The 18,551-nt window shown below is 47.8% G+C and overlaps 2 protein-coding genes across 2 annotated transcripts in view; one reads left to right on the top strand and one right to left on the bottom strand.

The window, feature by feature from the left end:
* LOC147664913 (uncharacterized) overlaps positions 1-18,328 on the top strand; it is a 93,410-nt gene extending 75,082 nt beyond the window's left edge. The window contains exons 7-8 of the mRNA XM_086949897.1: positions 727-837; positions 17,309-18,328. Of these exons, the coding sequence (XP_086806023.1) occupies positions 727-837; positions 17,309-17,952 (755 nt within the window). The 3' untranslated portion in view covers positions 17,953-18,328. The remainder of the gene's footprint in view (positions 1-726; positions 838-17,308) is intronic.
* The window catches only part of LOC147664912 (uncharacterized), a 313,239-nt gene that overhangs the window by 126,763 nt on the left and 167,925 nt on the right, over positions 1-18,551 (bottom strand). The window lies entirely within an intron of this gene.

Below are 18,551 nucleotides of genomic sequence, written 5' to 3'. Positions count from 1 at the left end.
AGTCTAACATCCCCCTGAGGTTTCTCATTAAAATGGCGGGCAACAGGATATGTTGGGTCTCGATTCTTGATTGCACGTGTATGCTGTAATATTCTTTTATGCCCCTGCAGCTTTGTGCTTCCCACATATTTTAGCTTGCAGGGGCATTCCAGAACATAGATTACATATTCTGTTTTGCAAGCTCTTTGTGTTTACTCTATTTAAACATGCCTTGCAAGTTGGACATTTATAGAAACCCTGCCTTTGATGAAGCCAGTTCTTTTTAGGGATTTCTATTGGGTTATTGACCACTAGACGGTCTCTCATATTTGGCGCTCTTCTATGAGTAATAGTTGGTTTGTTGGGTAAATGAGGTCCCAATATTGGGTCATTTTTTACTAGAGGCCAGTTCTTTTGGATTATGCGTCTAATTTCCTTATGATGTTTATTGTACCTCACAATCATCCTAAAATCCTTTACTGATTGTGGAGATGTGTTAGGTACTTCCTTGGTTGTCGTTGTTTTTGCTAAGGCTGTTTGCAGTAGTGATGTTCTGTCTATCTCGTTGCTTTTTCTTATAGCTGTGTCAGCTTCTCTGTTGAGTTTTACATGCATGTAAACAGAGATACTAGATGAGAACTACTCCAGATCTGAAGACATGTGATGGAATTGTTTGTGGATAACAAAGATTATCCGCTGTTAAATGATTATGACAGTCTATAACTGATGTTTTATCTTTAAAAATAGAGCGTGTGGCCAGCCCTGAAGTTGTGTTAATAAACTCAAATGGAGAGGAAAACATCTATCTCGCGGACGACGAGGACTGTGAGATAATAGAAAGCATGTGTGATACAGCAGGTAAGCATGTGGCTCTTACCACCTTACAATGGATTGCAGATGGTAGCGAGGATGCGCTTAGATGCCATAATTCATGTACGCCTTGATTGGGGGTGCACAAGGTTAAACTGTGTCCATGGTCCTTGGTTGCATAGGCTTCATGTGCGCTCTTAACATGCCCAACTTGAGTCCTGGTACTCCACGTGCCCTACGGTCAGAACGACGATTTAGGGTCCTTTGTTGGTGGCTTCGGTTGTATGTTCTGTGATCTAGATGCCCAGAGCACACCACACTATTGTCAAGACATGAGCGCAGGTGAGACACTGTTGTGCAGCAAATACATCCTCGGGTACTTGTCCCTGGTTTTGAACTCAAGGTGTCAAGGAAGAACAGCTGCGTGTTCTGCTTCTCAACATCTCACATGGCTAGGGCATTCTGAAGGCTTCAGGGGTGTCTTGAGAGGAGACTTCAGGGGTGTCTTCTGAGGAGATCTCAGGGGTGTCTTCAGGGAAGACTTAAGGGGGGACTTCAGAGGAGATTTCTGGAGTCCTGACTTCTCTCAATGCCAGTCAGCAGCTGCTTCTGCAAGAATGGACAGGCTCTGCTTGGCGCATCATACACCTCATCCTTTGTTCCCTCCATGGTTACGGTTTTCAGTCACCTTTGAGCATCCACATGGTCGTGGCCAAGTGATGGTTCATGCCAGGGTGGAACTATGTTGAGTACCTGACGTGTGCTGAGCCATGCAAGTCTGGGTCTGTCAGACACTGGCATGCATTTCTCTACTTCTAGTGAGTGTGACTGGGGACAAGAGGCAAAGATGCCCTTCTGAGATAGTTTTTGTCCTTTGTCCCCCCAACAAATCACACAATCCTCACATCTAGCAGGATGTAGAAAGTCATCCAGGGCACATTATACCACCAGGCAAAGACTCTGCAGCTACTTATACGTCCCATATCTCATGCACCTACTCTGAGCAGGTAGTAAATATATGCACAGGCATGTCGCTGGAGTGGCAGGACAGGAAGGGGTTTTGGGAGATTAGGGAAGATAAGAGAAGTATTTTTCTAGCTGCGGTGCAATGTACATAACAAAACAGAACGAGGCTGGCTGCTGCAGCCAAAGCCTTGTGCATTTTTCTGTCCAGAATTACAGACTGGAAAAATTGGGTCCGGTTCTCCAATACTCACAAAAACGTATCCACTTGGAATCCCTTGAAGCAATTCCGTAAGGTAATTCCACCCCTCCTGACTTATAATCAGCCGCCTTGAAGTTAAATAAGAATGTGTTTGTTTCCTAAGCCGAACTATGCATGTCTTAAACAATACTTAATCAATCTACTCAAGCATGGCCCTTAATTACATAGCAGGTGGAGTAAAAACAGTGAATATGTAATATTTCTCTGCTCGATTACAAGTTTCCGCATGTAATTCTTCTGCATGCAATTTAACTTTTTGGTTACCCTCGCATGAGAAAAAAAACACGCAATTGGTCCTCATGGTAAAATCACATGCAGTAAAAAAAATACAGCTACTATAGCAATTTGGAATGAAACCATAAACACATGAAGAATTAGCACCTAAATTTACTTCCTGCATGAGGTAATTTTCAAAAATTCTGTAAATAATGCAATACTAAGAGAATACATGTTAGCGTACTTTTTTATTAATAAATTGTTTTGAGATTTTTTTATTTCGTTTTTCATTTCCTACTTTTATAAAGTTGCAAATATAGGTGCTGAGTTTTTTCTTACCAATGTGCTATATATTTGCACATATATATGCTATACATTTATACGTTAAAAAAAAAAACTTTTTATTATAGAACCAGTTCCATAACATCGCACATCAGTCAGCATCGGAAGTTCATTGGCAAATGCAAACAGAATCAATCATAGAATCCCTTTAACCACATTGGCGTACATACAGAGATCAAGCCCCTGAATACACATCTATGCAATAGCAAAGGCGCCTCTAATACCACAGGACTAAAACCTCCCACTTTCAAATCAACCTCCAGAGCCCGCTCCCTCCCTATCCCTCCGATTCCATAGTGTGGCCATCGTGATCCACAGTCACAGTCTGTTTGGCTCAGGGGAGGCAGGGTAACCCACAACCTTATCATAAACAGTGCATACAGGAAATACAAATCCGTTAGCATACATCTCATTAATCAAGTGCAGACCCAGACTGGGTATCCATCAATTCCCCCCTGTATCACCTCCATGCCGCCCATATTGTCTCCTACTTCTTGGGGCAACCTCGGCTTTTATAGATAACTTTCTCAGCCCTCTGGCACCAGTCCAAGTCCCGCTACCACTCCTCCACCGTTGGCAAAAGATCACTTCCCCATAACCTTGCTATATTTCTCTTGGCCACCATACTCGCCATAGCCAGCCATATCTTGTCCCATTTCGGCCAAGTGATGTCACTCGTCACCCCCAAGACATGCCATCGGGCTTTCAGCGGGACCTCTGCACCCACCACTTCCGACATGATGCCTGCCAGTCTAGTCCAGTATGCCCGGACTCTGGTGCAGTCCCACAAAATGTGGAAGAAGGTGCCCTCCTCTCCACAGCCCCTTATGCAAAACCGGGAATCTACATACCCTATCCTGTACTGTATCGTGCGTGGGGTGTATGACCGATGTAGGATACGCAACTGAACCAGCCTAAACCTGGCGCGAATCGCCACCTTCCGGGGACACTGTAAGGCCTCACCCCAGTCGTCATCCTCCAGCAGCCTGATATTAGATTCTCACTTTTCTCGCAGAGGTCCCTGTGGGTCCGGGAGGTTATTTATGAGCTTTTTATACTTGAGGGAGATAGCTTTGTCAATCATGGGGTTCATCAGTAGCCTATCTTCCAGTGGAGCATACTCGGGTAGTTGTTCCCCCTGTCTCATGTGTTGATTTAGGGCATGTCTAAGCTGCTGGTAATGTAAAAACTCTCCACTCGCCTTTTGAAATTCTGTCTGCAGGGTCGTAAAGCCTACCAGATCCCCCCTTTTGCAAATATCCCCCAGCACATCAATACCAATTAGAATCCACTGACGAAGACCCTGTAGTTTCGCAACCTCCGGGAGGAAGTTTCCAGCCCACAATGGGGCTTGTGCCGTGAGTTTCGCCTCCCATCCCAGTAGTTTCATCGCCCGCTTCTACACCCCCACCACTACCGCTGTTTGGGGTGGCAAGGGCCGACCACGTCAGCCCTTGTTATAAAGAGCTGCTAAGTAAGTACCACTACCGAGGACCATGCGGTCCACCCTGTATGCTGGCTCTTCCAGCGGGGCAAACACCCAGCCATTGATATTAATCAGTTGTGTCGCCCAGTAGTAGAGGCGGATATCCGGGACGGCCAGTCCTCCCTCATATGGCCCCCGCTGTAGCTTCCTAAGAGCTTATCTCGGACGACCCCCACTCCACAATAAGGAGCGCTGCTCCGACTCGACTGTTCTAAAAATCTGATCTGGGACCGGAAAGGGCGTACTTTGCAGGACATATATCAGCCGGGGAAGGGCCATCATTTTAAATAAAACAGCATGCCCCATCAAGGAGAGCGGTAGGGTCTTCCAATGTTCCACATCTCTGTGTAGCCGCTCTAATTGCGCCAACACATTCAGGCGTAGGAATTCTGTGTCCGACTTTGTGACCCATATGCCCCGATATCGGAATGTCTCCTTCCAAACCAGGCCCCTACAGTCTTCAGTTAACTGTGGCTGCGGCCCCGCCAATACATGTCCTAGGGACTCTTCCCAGTTGATGCGATATCTGGAGTATTCCCCGAACGTGCATAAAATGATCATCAACCTCTGAATGGAAACATCCGGTCGCTGTATGTATAATAAAATGTCATCGACATATAACGATATGCCCTCCTCCCAGGTCTATGCCCCACACCCCGGTGTCCGCCCATATCCAGTAGGGCAGCGGTTCCAGCGCTAAGGCGAATAGGGTCGGGGTAAGGGGGCAGCCCTGTCTCGTGCCCCGGCCCAGCTGGAATTCCCTTGACAGAGCGCCATAGATTCGGACCCTCGCAAGTGGCTCAGTATTCAGCAGCCTCACCCATGATCGGAAGTTGTCCGCAAAGCCCAGTTTCTCCAAAACCGCATATATGTACTGCCACTCCATGCTATCAAAAGCCATATGGGCATCGAGGGATAATAGGGTTGCTGGTATAGCGGGCCGCGCAGACACCGCCTGCAACACACCAAACAGGCGCCGCAGATTTAGCCACGTGCTTCTATGAGGCATAAAGCCCGACTGATCCGGGTGGATCAGAGATTGTACAACCGCTCCCAGTCTTGTGGCCAGGATCTTCCCAAGGACCTTCGTTTCGTAATTAAGAAGGGCTATGGGTCTATATGAGCTGCACATGTCTTGCAGTTTTCCGGCTTTATGAATAACTACAATCGTTGCTGACCTTAGATCCCGCAGAAGCTTTCCAACCTGTTTTGCCTCGGTGAACATGCGCAGCATGTAAGGTGCGATTCTACTTGATACACACCCAAACTCCTTTGCCGGGAACCCATTGGGGCCCGGTGCCTTCCCCACTTGTAAGTCCTCCATGGCCTCTTCCACCTCAGTGACTGTAATATCGGACTCCAAAATGTCCTTATCCTCCTGATCCAAGGTATGCAACTGTAGGGGGGCCAGGAAATCCCGGCAATCCTGCTCCTGTGACGCCGATTCTGTTCCTGCTCTTGAGTTTGCCCCCTTGCGTCCTCTAAGGCATGAAGCTCCAACTCTAATTTGTCAATTTGTGCATACTTGTCCTTGCGCTGTTTTCCAACCTCCGCCTGTACAAAGCCCCTGGCTACGGTCTTATACGCCTCCCACACTATTCCATGTGATCTGACTGAGCCCACATTTCCTGCGAAATATTAGTCTACCCGTATATATTTCTAAGTTTTTAAATTCCACATAGCAATAAGTATCACCCAGACTACATAATTTTTCAATTTGAAGAAGTGTCTATGCCACAGAAACGTTATTTTAATTAAGACCGACCTGTACCACAGCATGATCATTTTCTTTATCCCACAGTCAAATTACACCATCAGCAGCAGGTCAGTATGTGTAATAGCCAAAAAACATTTTAAAATAATATCTACATCTTTTTAATCCAAAACATTTTTGATTATTTAAAAAAAAAAAAATGTTTTTGCATTGCACAGCCTGCGTCCATTTTCCCGCCCTGCCTTGTTGGCCGGCGTGGCGAAATTCCAGAATGCATCTCAAGTGGAGGCGGCAGTGGAGAGCGGACGGAGGGACTGGAGGTGGAGTTTCTTGTTCCACCTATCCTCAATAAACTCTACATTATACAATTTACAAGTGTGTCACATTCGTAACACTGTCGACGAGGAGGAAAATGAACTTACGTGCTTTTCCTTTAGTGCTGCCAACATTGCGAGCTTTTTTGTGCATGCGACGCAAGGAGATTGGCTGCAGGACTTCAATTTAGAATACCTCGCTGGCTGTAGTGGTAGGTGATGACGCATAGTGGTAGGTGGCGAGCAGCTTTGAAATTTTGGTGGGACGTTTATTGGAGCTGTGGAGGTTATCCCAACACCTGCCATGGAAGTATTTCCACAAAGGTTAAAGTGAATGATGCACAACATTGATTTCTACATACTTTTTGTTTTACAACTTATCTTCACCATATTACGCTACCATCTACAAAGTTTGCTGCACGCTTTCCTTAAATGTATCTTTCAAGAACATTTGGTACTGTCAAATTGCTCATACAGTTGAGTTTCCATGTACCGTGCAAGCAATAATTCCCCCTTCACTCATTCTGCAATCGCCAGGAGGAAAGGAGTGGTTCAGAGCCTTTAATGCGTACCTGGGAATGATAGATGCTTTCAAATTTAGACCTGATAGGAAAGAGTGGCTTCTTGAACATTCGTTAGGCATGAAGGGTCAATAAATATTTGAGCACTTACCTATTAAGTTACCAGATGACAAAGATGATCACATTGAGGGATATAAAGAAGCCATTAAAAGATTGGAAAAACATTTTTGGAAACCACTTAATTTAGTAGTCGGAAAGCACAAATATTTTTCAAAAGACCAATCTGCCACTGAATCTGTTGACATGTATGTGGCCTCTTTAAGGGTTTGGGCATCTAAATGTGCATTCCATTGATTCACTGAGCAACTCATTAGAGACCAGTTAGTAACAAGATGTTTACATTTAAAAAACAAAAATACAAGAAAGGTTACTGAGATGCAAACATCCATCACTAGATCAGGCAGTCGAAATTGCCAACAGTATACAAGACACCCGTGAATCTGTTACGCTATTCAATATGGAAGGTGGAAGCACAGCTTGTGTTGCAAAGAGCAGTAACTACAAGGGCTTCTCTGCGCAAAGTAAGAAGAGTACTAATGGCTCCTGTTTTCATTGTGGGTCAAGGTTCCACGTCGCTTTAAACAGTGTCCGGCTTTGGGTTGAAAGTGTGGCACGACTGGGCATTTTGCAAGAGTTTGCCTCATTGTATTAGTGCTTGGAAAGCAGTCCCATCCATCTGCAGTGATGTATATGAGCGATGGAAAGAAGACAGGCAGGGGCGGGTCCTAAAAGCAATGCCGGGCACAGGAGTTGAATTTTATCTGAAAATATTTAGAAACGGGGGGCGTGGCTAGCAGCCGAGCATGGCGGCAGCCTTGAAGGCGAGCTCCGTAGATAGAGCGGCCCCACATAGATCCGAGCACAGATCCGATACAGTTAATTATCTCCACTGGAAGGACCCGACGCCTGGGACCGGGCGGCGTCGTCGACAGCAACTCCGGACTTGCTCCGACACCAGGGGCAGCAATTACGTGCAGCGGCATTTCTGGCCTAGAGAGTGGCCTGAGACCGGGAACTGTCCTGTGGGTGGACCTGGCCGGAAGCGAAGCGGACCTGGGCGTGGTGGGTCGGAAGCGCCCGGCAGACTCAGCTTACAGCGCCGGCGGCCCAAAAAGACACTAGTGACGCAGTGTCTTGGAAATCCGGGGGCACCGGAGACTATACCGGTGAGGTGGCGGTGGGGCAGGCACATACGCAAAGAGCTGGACTGCGGGCTGAGGCGTATGAAACTGACATCGGTGCAGGGAAGAACACCGCCACTTTGAAATAGCGCAAGCAGTCCCGGAACCGGGAAGCGCTGGGCGGCACCGACGACTGGGGGAGATACCCAGATAAGGACTGCACGCCAGATTGCTGAGGAGGCAGGTGGAAGACGATCAGGTATTGCAAACGCAGCACAAATAGGGCCGCGAGCCAGCACGGAGGGGCAGCGACATACCGGGAGCCCAAGGGAGGAAAACAAGCTGTACCTGACTGGGAGAACACAGAGAGTCCGCCTACCACCGTACAAGTCAGAGGCCACCGAAGTCATCTGCGGCGTCCCCCAAGGATCATCTCTGAGCCCCACCCTCTTCAACGTCTACATGAGCCCCCTCGCGGCCATCGTACGCAAACACAACCTCAGCATAATCTCCTACGCCGACGACACCCAGCTGATCCTCTCCCTGACCAACGACCCCGCCGCCGCCAGAGCCAACCTGCACGAAGGGATGAAAGAGGTAGCCGAGTGGATGACGACCAGCCGCCTGAAACTGAACTCGGACAAGACGGAGGTCCTCATCCTGGGCTCCTCTCCCTCCGCCTGGGACGACTCCTGGTGGCCTCCCGCCCTGGGCACCGCACCCAAACCGACAGACCATGCACGCAACCTGGGCTTCATCCTGGACTCCTCCCTCTCCATGACCAGGCAAGTCAACAACGTCTCCTCGGCATGCTTCAACATCCTACGCATGCTACGGAAGATCTTCTGGTGGATCCCCACCGAGACCAGGAAGACCGTCACCCAGGCCCTCGTCACCAGCCGACTGGACTACGGCAACGCCCTCTACGCCGGGACCACCGCCAAGCTCCAGAAGAGACTCCAGCGGATCCAGAACGCCTCAGCCAGACTCATCCTCGACATCCCACGAACCAGCCACATCTCCGGACATCTGCGAGACCTTCACTGGCTCCCCGTCAACAAAAGAATCACCTTCCGCCTCCTCACCCACGCACACAAAGCCCTACACGACCAAGGCCCGAGCTACCTCAACAGCCGAGTCAACTTCTACGCTCCCAAACGCCACCTCCGATCAGCCAACCACGCCCTCGCCGCCGTCCCCCGCATCCGAAGAGCGACTACAGGAGGAAGGTCCTTCTCCCACCTGGCCGCCAAGACCTGGAACTCCCTCCCGACCGACCTGCGCCTGACCCAAGACCACCTCTCCTTCAGGAAGAAGCTGAAGACCTGGCTGTTCGAGCAGTAGCGGCTCCCCCCCCCCAGCGCCTTGAGACCCCACGGGTATGTAGCGCGCTTTATAAGTGTCACTGATTGATTGATTGATTGACTGCCGGGAACGGCACTGAGCACCTTTAAAATTGTAAAGCGCACCGAACTGAGATTGGGCACTATTCTGGATGATTAAGCGCTTCAGCGGATCACCCCGCGAGGTGCTGAGTGGAGGAGACATAGCCGAGGCAGGCACGGATGCACCAGTGTGGGGCGGTGAGTGACGCAGGCGATAAGGCTGACTCGCGGGCGTGTACGGAGGCTGGACTTGGCCGTAAGGGACATACCTGGATGAAGGTGTACGCTGGTGAGTGAACACACTGACGAACAAACATATGCAGCGGAAACCCTAGCGGACCACCACATAAAGCACTGGCTCTAGGTGGGGAGTGATATACCAATAGTGACGGCCCTGACTGGCGGCAGCACCCCGTGATTCCCCCTAACTCCCCCTCAAACCTGGGATCAACAACGCTGGGAGGCACGCGAGGAGCTCCTCAACAGGGGTGGCGCAGGGGGCACAGTCGAGCGCGAAGAAACGAAGAACCGGACAAGGCTGTCAGGGATGTGAAACTGTAAATCTCCTGCAAGAGCCGTGGAGTGAGGGCCCCAGTAGATTTAGCCGCAGGACATACCACTGCGGCCGGAACTGTGCAATCACGAAGTGCTAAGCGCCAGGGGATTCCCAGATGAACAAAACTGGGTCGCTAAACCGTGAGTAGTGGAAAGACGTACTGAGCAGCACCCTGGGTCATTGAATAAGCGGGCCAGACTATAGATCTGTGCACAGGAACACGTGGAATCCGTTGCAATAGTGCTCACCATGGCGTATAAAGGGGGAAAAGGGGGCACCACGCAGACCCGATTGGAAAAATTTGCCTATGATAAAGGAGTATCTTCCCCGACGGAAGGCAGGATCCAAGCTGGTAAAGCGTCCGACGGTGCCAGTGGGAAGAAAGCAACGTTGGACGATGTCATGAAGGCCCTAACGCAAGTACAGGCAACGGTTGGCACGATCTCCACCGAGATAACACTCATCAGGGCGGACTTCCACAAAATGTCGGAGAAGGTGAGCTCCATGGAAGTCGTGACGAAATCGCTGGTAGAAGATGTCGCAGAGCTCCAGACGGCGATGGAGAGGATGTCGACGGAGAATAAGATATTGCGAGAGAGGCTGGACGATCAGGAAGGGCGCTCTAGAAGGAACAATGTACGTATTCTAGGGGTTCTGGAGTCTGAGGGTACTAGAGCAATGGACATCTATGTAGAAGAGTTAATAACGAAGAAACTCCAACCCAAGGGCCTGTCAACTGGCCTGTCCACTTTCTTCTCTGTTGAGAGAGCTCATCGGGTCCCAGGGGGAAGGCCGAAACCAGGTGCAGCCCCGTGACCAATTGTAGCCAGGCTGTTCAACTTTCGGGACAGAGATGCCATCTTACAGGCGGCGCGAGTGTCTCCGCCAGTCAAAATCCAGAACTCAACACTGGCCTTCTTTCCGAATTATACGGCGGAGGTCGCGCGCCGCAGGAGGACGTTCTTGGACATAAAGAAGGAACTCAGGTCGCGAGAGATACCATACTCGATGCTGTTTCCAGCCAGGCTGCGCATTGTGGCTGATAACAAGACTTGGTTCTTTGATAATCCGGAGATAGCCCGCGACTGGCTGGACGGATGGAGGCCGGCCACTCAACCACGTCGCTCTAGTAGGACAAACCGAAATCAGAGAGCGCGTAGCTCCCCAAACTCGCAAACCTCGAGGGATGGACTGGAGGAGCGGTCCGCAATCAGAGAAGAGGTAGAAGAAGAAAATACTGAGGAACAATGATTGCCCGGAGCATATGGAATGTAGCATTGGGGCAACAGACTGTAGACTGACCTGTCACTGGAAACTGGGCTACGGGCGTCCGTGGAGAGTAAGAGGGGCCGCCGTCTCCGGAGAGTCCTTCACCTCAACGAGCAAGTACAATTGGTGTTGGGAATGGGTTGAGCACTCCGCTAAGTTGGGGGGACGGGCGGTTTCGAGTCCGTATAGCAGGAGGGCAGGGTGGGGGGCAGTTGGGGGAGAGGTTGTTTTTGATGTTTTCTAAAGGTTTGACTCATGTATGGAAGGCACGATGTATCCATTATTTGACACGTACAGCTTGGGTGGGGCACGCAGGCAACAGCATCTGGACAGATCAACACATGGCGACAGGGTATAAACTCATGGCGCCCACGGGTCTCACACCCAAGAGAAGTAATGGCAAGCAACACTCAGACAGGAACCGTAGATAGGGGCTCTAACGTGGGGCAGGTAGCACCTCTACTCTTAATGTCATGGAATGTGCGGGGTTTGGGGGACAAGATTAAGCGGGGGCTGGTCTTGCAGGGTATCAGGAGGGTGGGTCCAGCATTGGTCCTGCTGCAAGAGACACATGTAATGGGTACAGCTAGTCAAGCACTGGATAGGTGAGGATACCGCATGGTAGCACACTCAGAGTTTACCTCTGGCTCACGGGGGACGGGTATATTGCTTAAAAAATCGTCCCGATTCATACTGCAGTCCGTGAAAACGGATGATCATGGCCGCTTCGCGGCTGTACATGGACAATGGGAGGGGAAACCATTGACGATAGTATCGGTGTACATCCCTCCAGCGCTTCAGGCGATCGCCCTACCCGAGCTGGGAAAGTTCCTACTAGAACTCCCGGAGGGGGACCTTATAATAGGAGGAGACTTTAATGCAGTGGCACACAGCGCGCAGGATAGATTCCCGGTACGTACACCACATAATGACCCCACACGCTTTGGCAATTTCCTGATAATACAGGGTTTGGTAGACCTATGGAGGCAGTTCCACCCAGGGGAGCAACAGTACACATATTACTCCGCTGTCCATGATAGCCTGTCCCGTCTCGATTATTTTCTAGCATTAGGGGGAGGTGTCCTTACAGTAAGTGACGTACAAATTAGGCCCTGGAGCATATCGGATCACTCCCCTTTGACACTGACGGTGTCGTGCCCAGAAGTGACTCGCAAACGCATCTTCCCAATCTTCCCAGGTTACCTTAAGAAACCGAGTATACGTAAGGAGCTGAAACAGGCCACCCAACACTATTTCGCGGAAAATACGGCATCTGTCAGCTCGCCGTCGGTCCTGTGGGAAGCCTACAAAACGGTTCTGAGAGGGCGAGCGGTCACGACCATAGCGGGCCATAAACGCGCCCAAAGAAAGGAATTGCTAGAGTTGGAATTAGCGCTTAGCAAAACAAATTTAGCGCATATGGCAGCCCCAACTGAACATACACTGCATGCACTGCAACTCAGTCAGCGACTTCATGACGATCATCTGCGCCGGAAGACGGTAGAGGGTATTAATGCGACAACGAGCCGAGTCTACGATATTGGTGATAAGGCCAGTAAACTTCTAGCCTGGTTGGATAAAACAAAGGGAGGTAACAAACATATATTGCAATTGAGGGGCTCCAACGGAGAGGTAGATGCGAACCCGTCCGTGATAGTGGAAACTTTGGCTGATCACTTCCATAACGTATATACACCTGAGGTACTCGTAACGCAGGAGGAGGCGGTCGTGGCTCTCGAAGGAGTGCCAACGCGGTCTTTAACGCAAGAAGCAAGGGAGGAGCTGGACGCTGATCTGTCTCCGGATGAGATTCAGCTGGCCATTAATGCACTGCACTCGGGTAAAGCAATGGGCCCCAACGGGATACCGGTAGAGTGGTATAAGGTAATATCGGAAGAGCTCAATACACCCCTGCTGGAAATGTATACAGAGAGCATGGAGCGGGGGAGTCTGCCCCCGGACCAGCGCGTAGCAACCATTGTGGCTATCCCGAAACCAGGTAAACCACCGGCCGAATGCACGTCATACCGCCCGATCTCCCTCATCAATGCTGAAGCCAAGATTTTAGCGGAGCTGTTAGCCACTAGATTGACGCCACACCTGACGGGGCTGATCCACCCGGATCAGTCGGGCTTTATGCCGCATAGATGCATGGCACTCAATTTACGCAGACTGCACGGGGCGTTAGCAAGGGCCCACTCACTGACGGAACCGGCGGCCATTCTGTCGCTAGACGCCAGGATGGCGTTTGACATGGTGGAATGGCAGTATTTGTTTGCAGTGCTGGAACACATGGGCTTTGGCTCTAAATTCATCTCCTGGATTCGGATCTTGTACGCGGATCCAGTGGCACATGTGGCGGCAAATGGCCATATCTCCCGTGACATTACGTTAGCTAGAGGAACGAGGCAGGGTTGTCCACTCTCGCCTTTATTGTTCGCCTTGGTCCTAGAGCCACTGGCTACAGTCATCAGAACATCACAACTGCTGAAAGGGATAGGATGGGGGGAGAACTGGGAAGATAGAGTTTCCCTGTACGCAGACGATATGCTCATTTACCTCTCAGACCCCGAGAGAGGCATCCCGGCACTGCTGGCACTGTGTGAACGACACGGGCATGCCTCGGGATATAAGATCAACTAGGCAAAGTCGATTATCTATGTACTTAGGGGTCCACCCCCGAATCTTCCGCATGACTGCCCATTATCGATAGTGAGCACCTCCTTCAAATATTTGGGGATCCACATTACTCAGGATGCTAAGGCTTTCTATGAGCTAAACTTGCTGCCACCTCTCGCCCGGCTGCAAGCTGACGCGAGACACTGGAAGGCGCTTCCGCTGACACTGTTGGGGAGGGCGGCCATGTTTAAAATGATGGCGCTGCCTCGCTTTCTATATGTGTTGGAGAATTCGCCGGTGTTGGTGCACCCGTCATATTTCCGCAGGGTAACATCGGTGGTGACTGGACTGCTGTGGGGGGACCGCCCGGCCCGTGTGACGCACGTGAAACTGGTCAAGGATTGGTACGACGGTGGGGTAACGTTACCGGATGTGCAATTGTAATACTGGGCGGCACACCTTAAGGTTGTCAACCAGTGGCTACACGCACCGCAGGATGACCCGGCCTTTCTTGCGGACAGAGCTCAGTTGGGCACGCACAGTTTGCTGGCCCCGCTGTATAACAAAAGCCTAACGGCGAAGCTCATAGGACCAACCAAACACACGGTAGCACTTTGGCATAAAGCTCAGACGAGGATGAAGTGGGGAGGTATCATTACAAAGCTTACGCCCCTGTGGGACACTAAGGCATTGGGACAGTTGAGGCACAGTAAAGGGTTCACACAGTGGGATAATATTGGTATCTCCACGGTGGGCGACATGTGGACCAAAGATGGCGTGATCCCCTTTGAACAGCTGCAGCAACAATATAACCTAGGTATTAACGAAATGTACCGATGTATACAAATTAGACATGCACTGATGACGGCGATTGAAATGGGTACGGTGGTCCAGGAATCTTCGCCGTTAGAAGACCGACTACTTACGGACTACTTGCAAAATAGAGCCACTTCACTCACATACAGGAAGTTGTTAAACAATGTGCCAGACCCTCTGCAGAAGCTAAAGGAAAAGTGGGAGAATGAGATAGGGGAGATGGACGAGACAGAATGGAATGCTGCGAAGGCGTCACCGAGGGAGGCAGGCATCTCAGCACGGTTTCGACTGGTGCAATTTAAGATATTGCATCGGGTTTATTACACAAGGACTGCGCTGCATAAATTTCACAGGGCTGAACATCCGTTTTGCCTTAGAGGCTGTGGGGAGGAAGGTACACTACTACACACACTTTGGGAATGCCCTATAATTGCAGATTACTGGACACAGATAATGCGCACCATTTCACAAACTTTGGAAGTATCAATCACACCTAATCCACGAACCTGCTTATTAAATATTTGGGGGCCAAACGACCTGACACTACAGGGGCAGTACTGGGCCATTATAGGCATTATGGTAGCTAAGCGTGATATAGCGCAAAAATGGGGGGCGGCCGAGGCACCAACCTTGAATCAATGGTGCAAAAACATGGACATGTTGTTAGTGGTTGAGCGCGCAGTATATCAGCAAAGGGCCAACCCGTGGAAATGGAATAAGGTCTGGCTGCCGTGGAACAGGTACCGAGGGGACCTATGTGAGCCATTGTCAGAAGATCTGGACAGCTCAAAGGATAAGGAAGAGGTGGACTAGCAGCCCTAGATGGAAGATAGGATAAGGGGCCCAGCTTAGGGAGTGATAAGGGGGTGGGATGACCATGAGAATTTTGGAAGTGGGAGGACATACGAGCTCGAACAGAGATGTTGTGCTGCCGGGTTGCCCGGAACGTGATGCCTTAGGATATTATGATACATTGGAGATATTTGAGTCACAAGTTGAGTTTCGTTAGTTCGATTTTTAAATGCAAAAAAACAAAAAAGTAAGACGAACATTTTTCTTAATCAGTACGGTCGTACCTTCTGCTAACATGTGGATTAATTGCTGCCGGACTATAAGTGTATGGAGAGGAAAAGATTTTGATTGCGAAAGTAATATATAAGTAGCAGCCGGCCTCCGGGTTGTAGGCATATGCTGTGTAAAATGAGCAGACATAAATAAAGTCTTAAAAAAAATATATATATTTAGAAACGAACCCATAGAGAGACTTATGCACCAGGCGTGGAGTTTAAAAATGTATCTTTTCCAAGTTGGGAGCTCGTGCAAACTCTGCAATAAAGGGAAATAAGGGCTGACCTAGGATGATTCAGAATCAGCCTGGAGGCCGCATTCTGTATCTTTGAATTTGGGCAGGTTCTTTTAGGCGAATGCCATGAAATACAGAATTGCCATATTCTAGCTTTGATATGACAAGCACCTGGTTTGTCACTTTCTTCGTCTCTAGAGGTAGAACTTAAAAACGTTTCTTTAGCATTTTCAGTGTACGGAAGCAGGAGGTAAAATGTGTCTCACTTACAAAACCATTGATAAGTGTCACTGTAATATAACCAAAATAATAGTGCTTAGGGAAATTATAATAAGACAGTCTTCATGACGTTCACAAACTTTGATATGTTTCAAAAGGAGAAAGACAAAATCAGTTTCTTGATCATATCGTTCTTTATCAATTAATGGGTTGAGGGTTCAAGAATTGTCAGCTTTGCCATATATCTTTTAAAGACTGTGGGTGGTGTGAAGATTTTCAGGAAATTCTGCAGACGAGAGTGATCATGTTTCAAGTTGAATGATTACTTATATGTTAGACAGTGGGTCTTCCAAGAGGCAAGAATTGTAACCCATTTTGTTATACTGTTTACCTTAGTCTGTGTAAAAAGTAAAATAATTGAATTAGTAATGAAAACTGGAGAATAAGAATCGTGATGTAATAAAATCAATTAGATTAATAATTTTATTAACTGGTTAAAAACAATCTTAAATATGCTATGGATTGTGTTAATGTGGAACTTTCGTAAGGCATTTATTTTATTGATAAAACAAAAGTGCATTGAACAAAATGGTTTCCCCGCTCTACTTTAGGATTTGATTTAATTTGCAAGTATTTCTCAAATTTTATTTTTACAGCAGAAGGGCAACAATTATGGGTACCATCATGGCCCCCGTTTATTAAAATGTTGATCCAGGATTGTAAACAAACAAAACACTTGGGAAGGGATCAGCACAGGGGATAAAAAACAACATTAATGAAGAGCTGATCATAAATATGTTAATATACGGCACTATATTTTTTGGGCACGAAGTCTATTCAAATGATTATTCTAAATTGTAATGTTAACACTTGTGCACATAATTAGAAAGTAACAGTTTACAAAATAATCTGTTTATGAAATTTTCTTATAAATTTAAAGCTAATGATCATCACATATCTATTTATGGAGAGCTGATCATAAATATGTTAATATACGGCACTATATTTTTTGGGCACGAAGTCTATTTAAATGATTATTCTAAATTGTAATGTTAACACTTGTGCACATAATTAGAAAGTAACAGTTTACAAAATAATCTGTTTATGAAATTTTCTTATAAATTTAAAGCTAATGATCATCACATATCTATTTATGGAGAGCTGATCATAAATATGTTAATATACGGCACTTTATTTTTGGGCACGAAGTCTATTCAAATGATTATTCTAAATTGTAATGTTAACACTTGTGCACATAATTAGAAGTAACAGTTTACAAAATAATCTGTTTATGAAATTTTCTTATAAATTTAAAGCTAATGATCATCACATATCTATTTATATATTGCACAGGTGATGGAAGCACAAACATTCAACGGAGAACTGGAGTTCCTACACACTGTACAAAACCATCCACAACATATAGAGCTAACTCAGAGAACAAAACCGTTAAAGCCTGCCGGAGCTCTCACAGGGGACCGAACCTTATAAACCATCACAGATCGGAGAGTTACCAGAAAAGAAACGAGGAGAAGCCGAATGAATGTGAAAGTGGTTTTACTCACGCAGAATATTTCAGTGTACATCAGGAAAAAGCCAAAGAGAGGATTTTACAGAAATATAATGAACGTGAAAGTGAACTGTGGCATTCACTGTTCCTTCATGATAACATCAAGAACCATCAGCCCTTGTACACATGTAATGAATGTGACAAAAGTTTCAGTCTAAAGAGTGAGCTTTCCAGGCATGTGGAAACTCATTCAGCAGAAAGGATGCGTGCTATTGTGGATTATGAGAAAGACTTTGGTCCGAATACACCTACCAATCAAAAACCTTATCAATGTACTATCTGTTACAAATGCTTTAGTAGGAAAGATTATCTGTGTGGACATATAAGAACACATACAGGAGAGAGACCACACATATGTGCTGTTTGTGGCAAAAACTTCACTTGGAGAAGCCATCTTACCCGTCATATAAAACACTGTAAACACTGAGCCATAGCAACTTCCTGAGAGTGACGGAGAGAGATACAGACAATGCAGCACAAAGAGAACACTGCACCAGTGTCACATCATCAGAACAACCTTTTATTGTTTGTTTTTTAAACTTTATTTTTCAGGTTTATAATGTTACAGTTACCAAAATAAATCCCCCCCAGATGGCATCACAACAACACATGTATCCAGATCCACATTCTCATTATGGCACTTTTTTTGGACATAGGCTTCACCTGGATATACTTACACCCATGAGGGATAGCAGAATAACAGACAAATCAATAGGTATCGTCGTGAGGAAATAACCAGACCTCGCACCATGCACTGTGCTAAGTAAACCTTAGGAAACTCCCCCAGCCTCCCCATCAGATCCTGATCCCTGCAGCGAGAATAATTCGCCACTCGTCCCTTCAGAATCGCTGTGGTACGATTGCCCTCTCATTGTCAGTCCCGAAATACACATGGCTCGCCAGGCAAGTAGGTCCTCTTATAATTTCTCATGTCTCCTGGTGCGCTGCATATGTGTTTCTTGGGCTAAGGACCATTCTCTCACATCTCTAAGCCATGTGGGTATCTCTGGGGCCCTCTGTCCCATC

The sequence above is a fragment of the Lissotriton vulgaris genome, unplaced genomic scaffold (genome assembly GCF_964263255.1).
Source record: "Lissotriton vulgaris unplaced genomic scaffold, aLisVul1.2 SCAFFOLD_671, whole genome shotgun sequence".
NCBI classification, from domain to species: domain Eukaryota; kingdom Metazoa; phylum Chordata; class Amphibia; order Caudata; family Salamandridae; genus Lissotriton; species Lissotriton vulgaris.
This window is presented reverse-complemented; position numbering and strand designations above follow the sequence as displayed.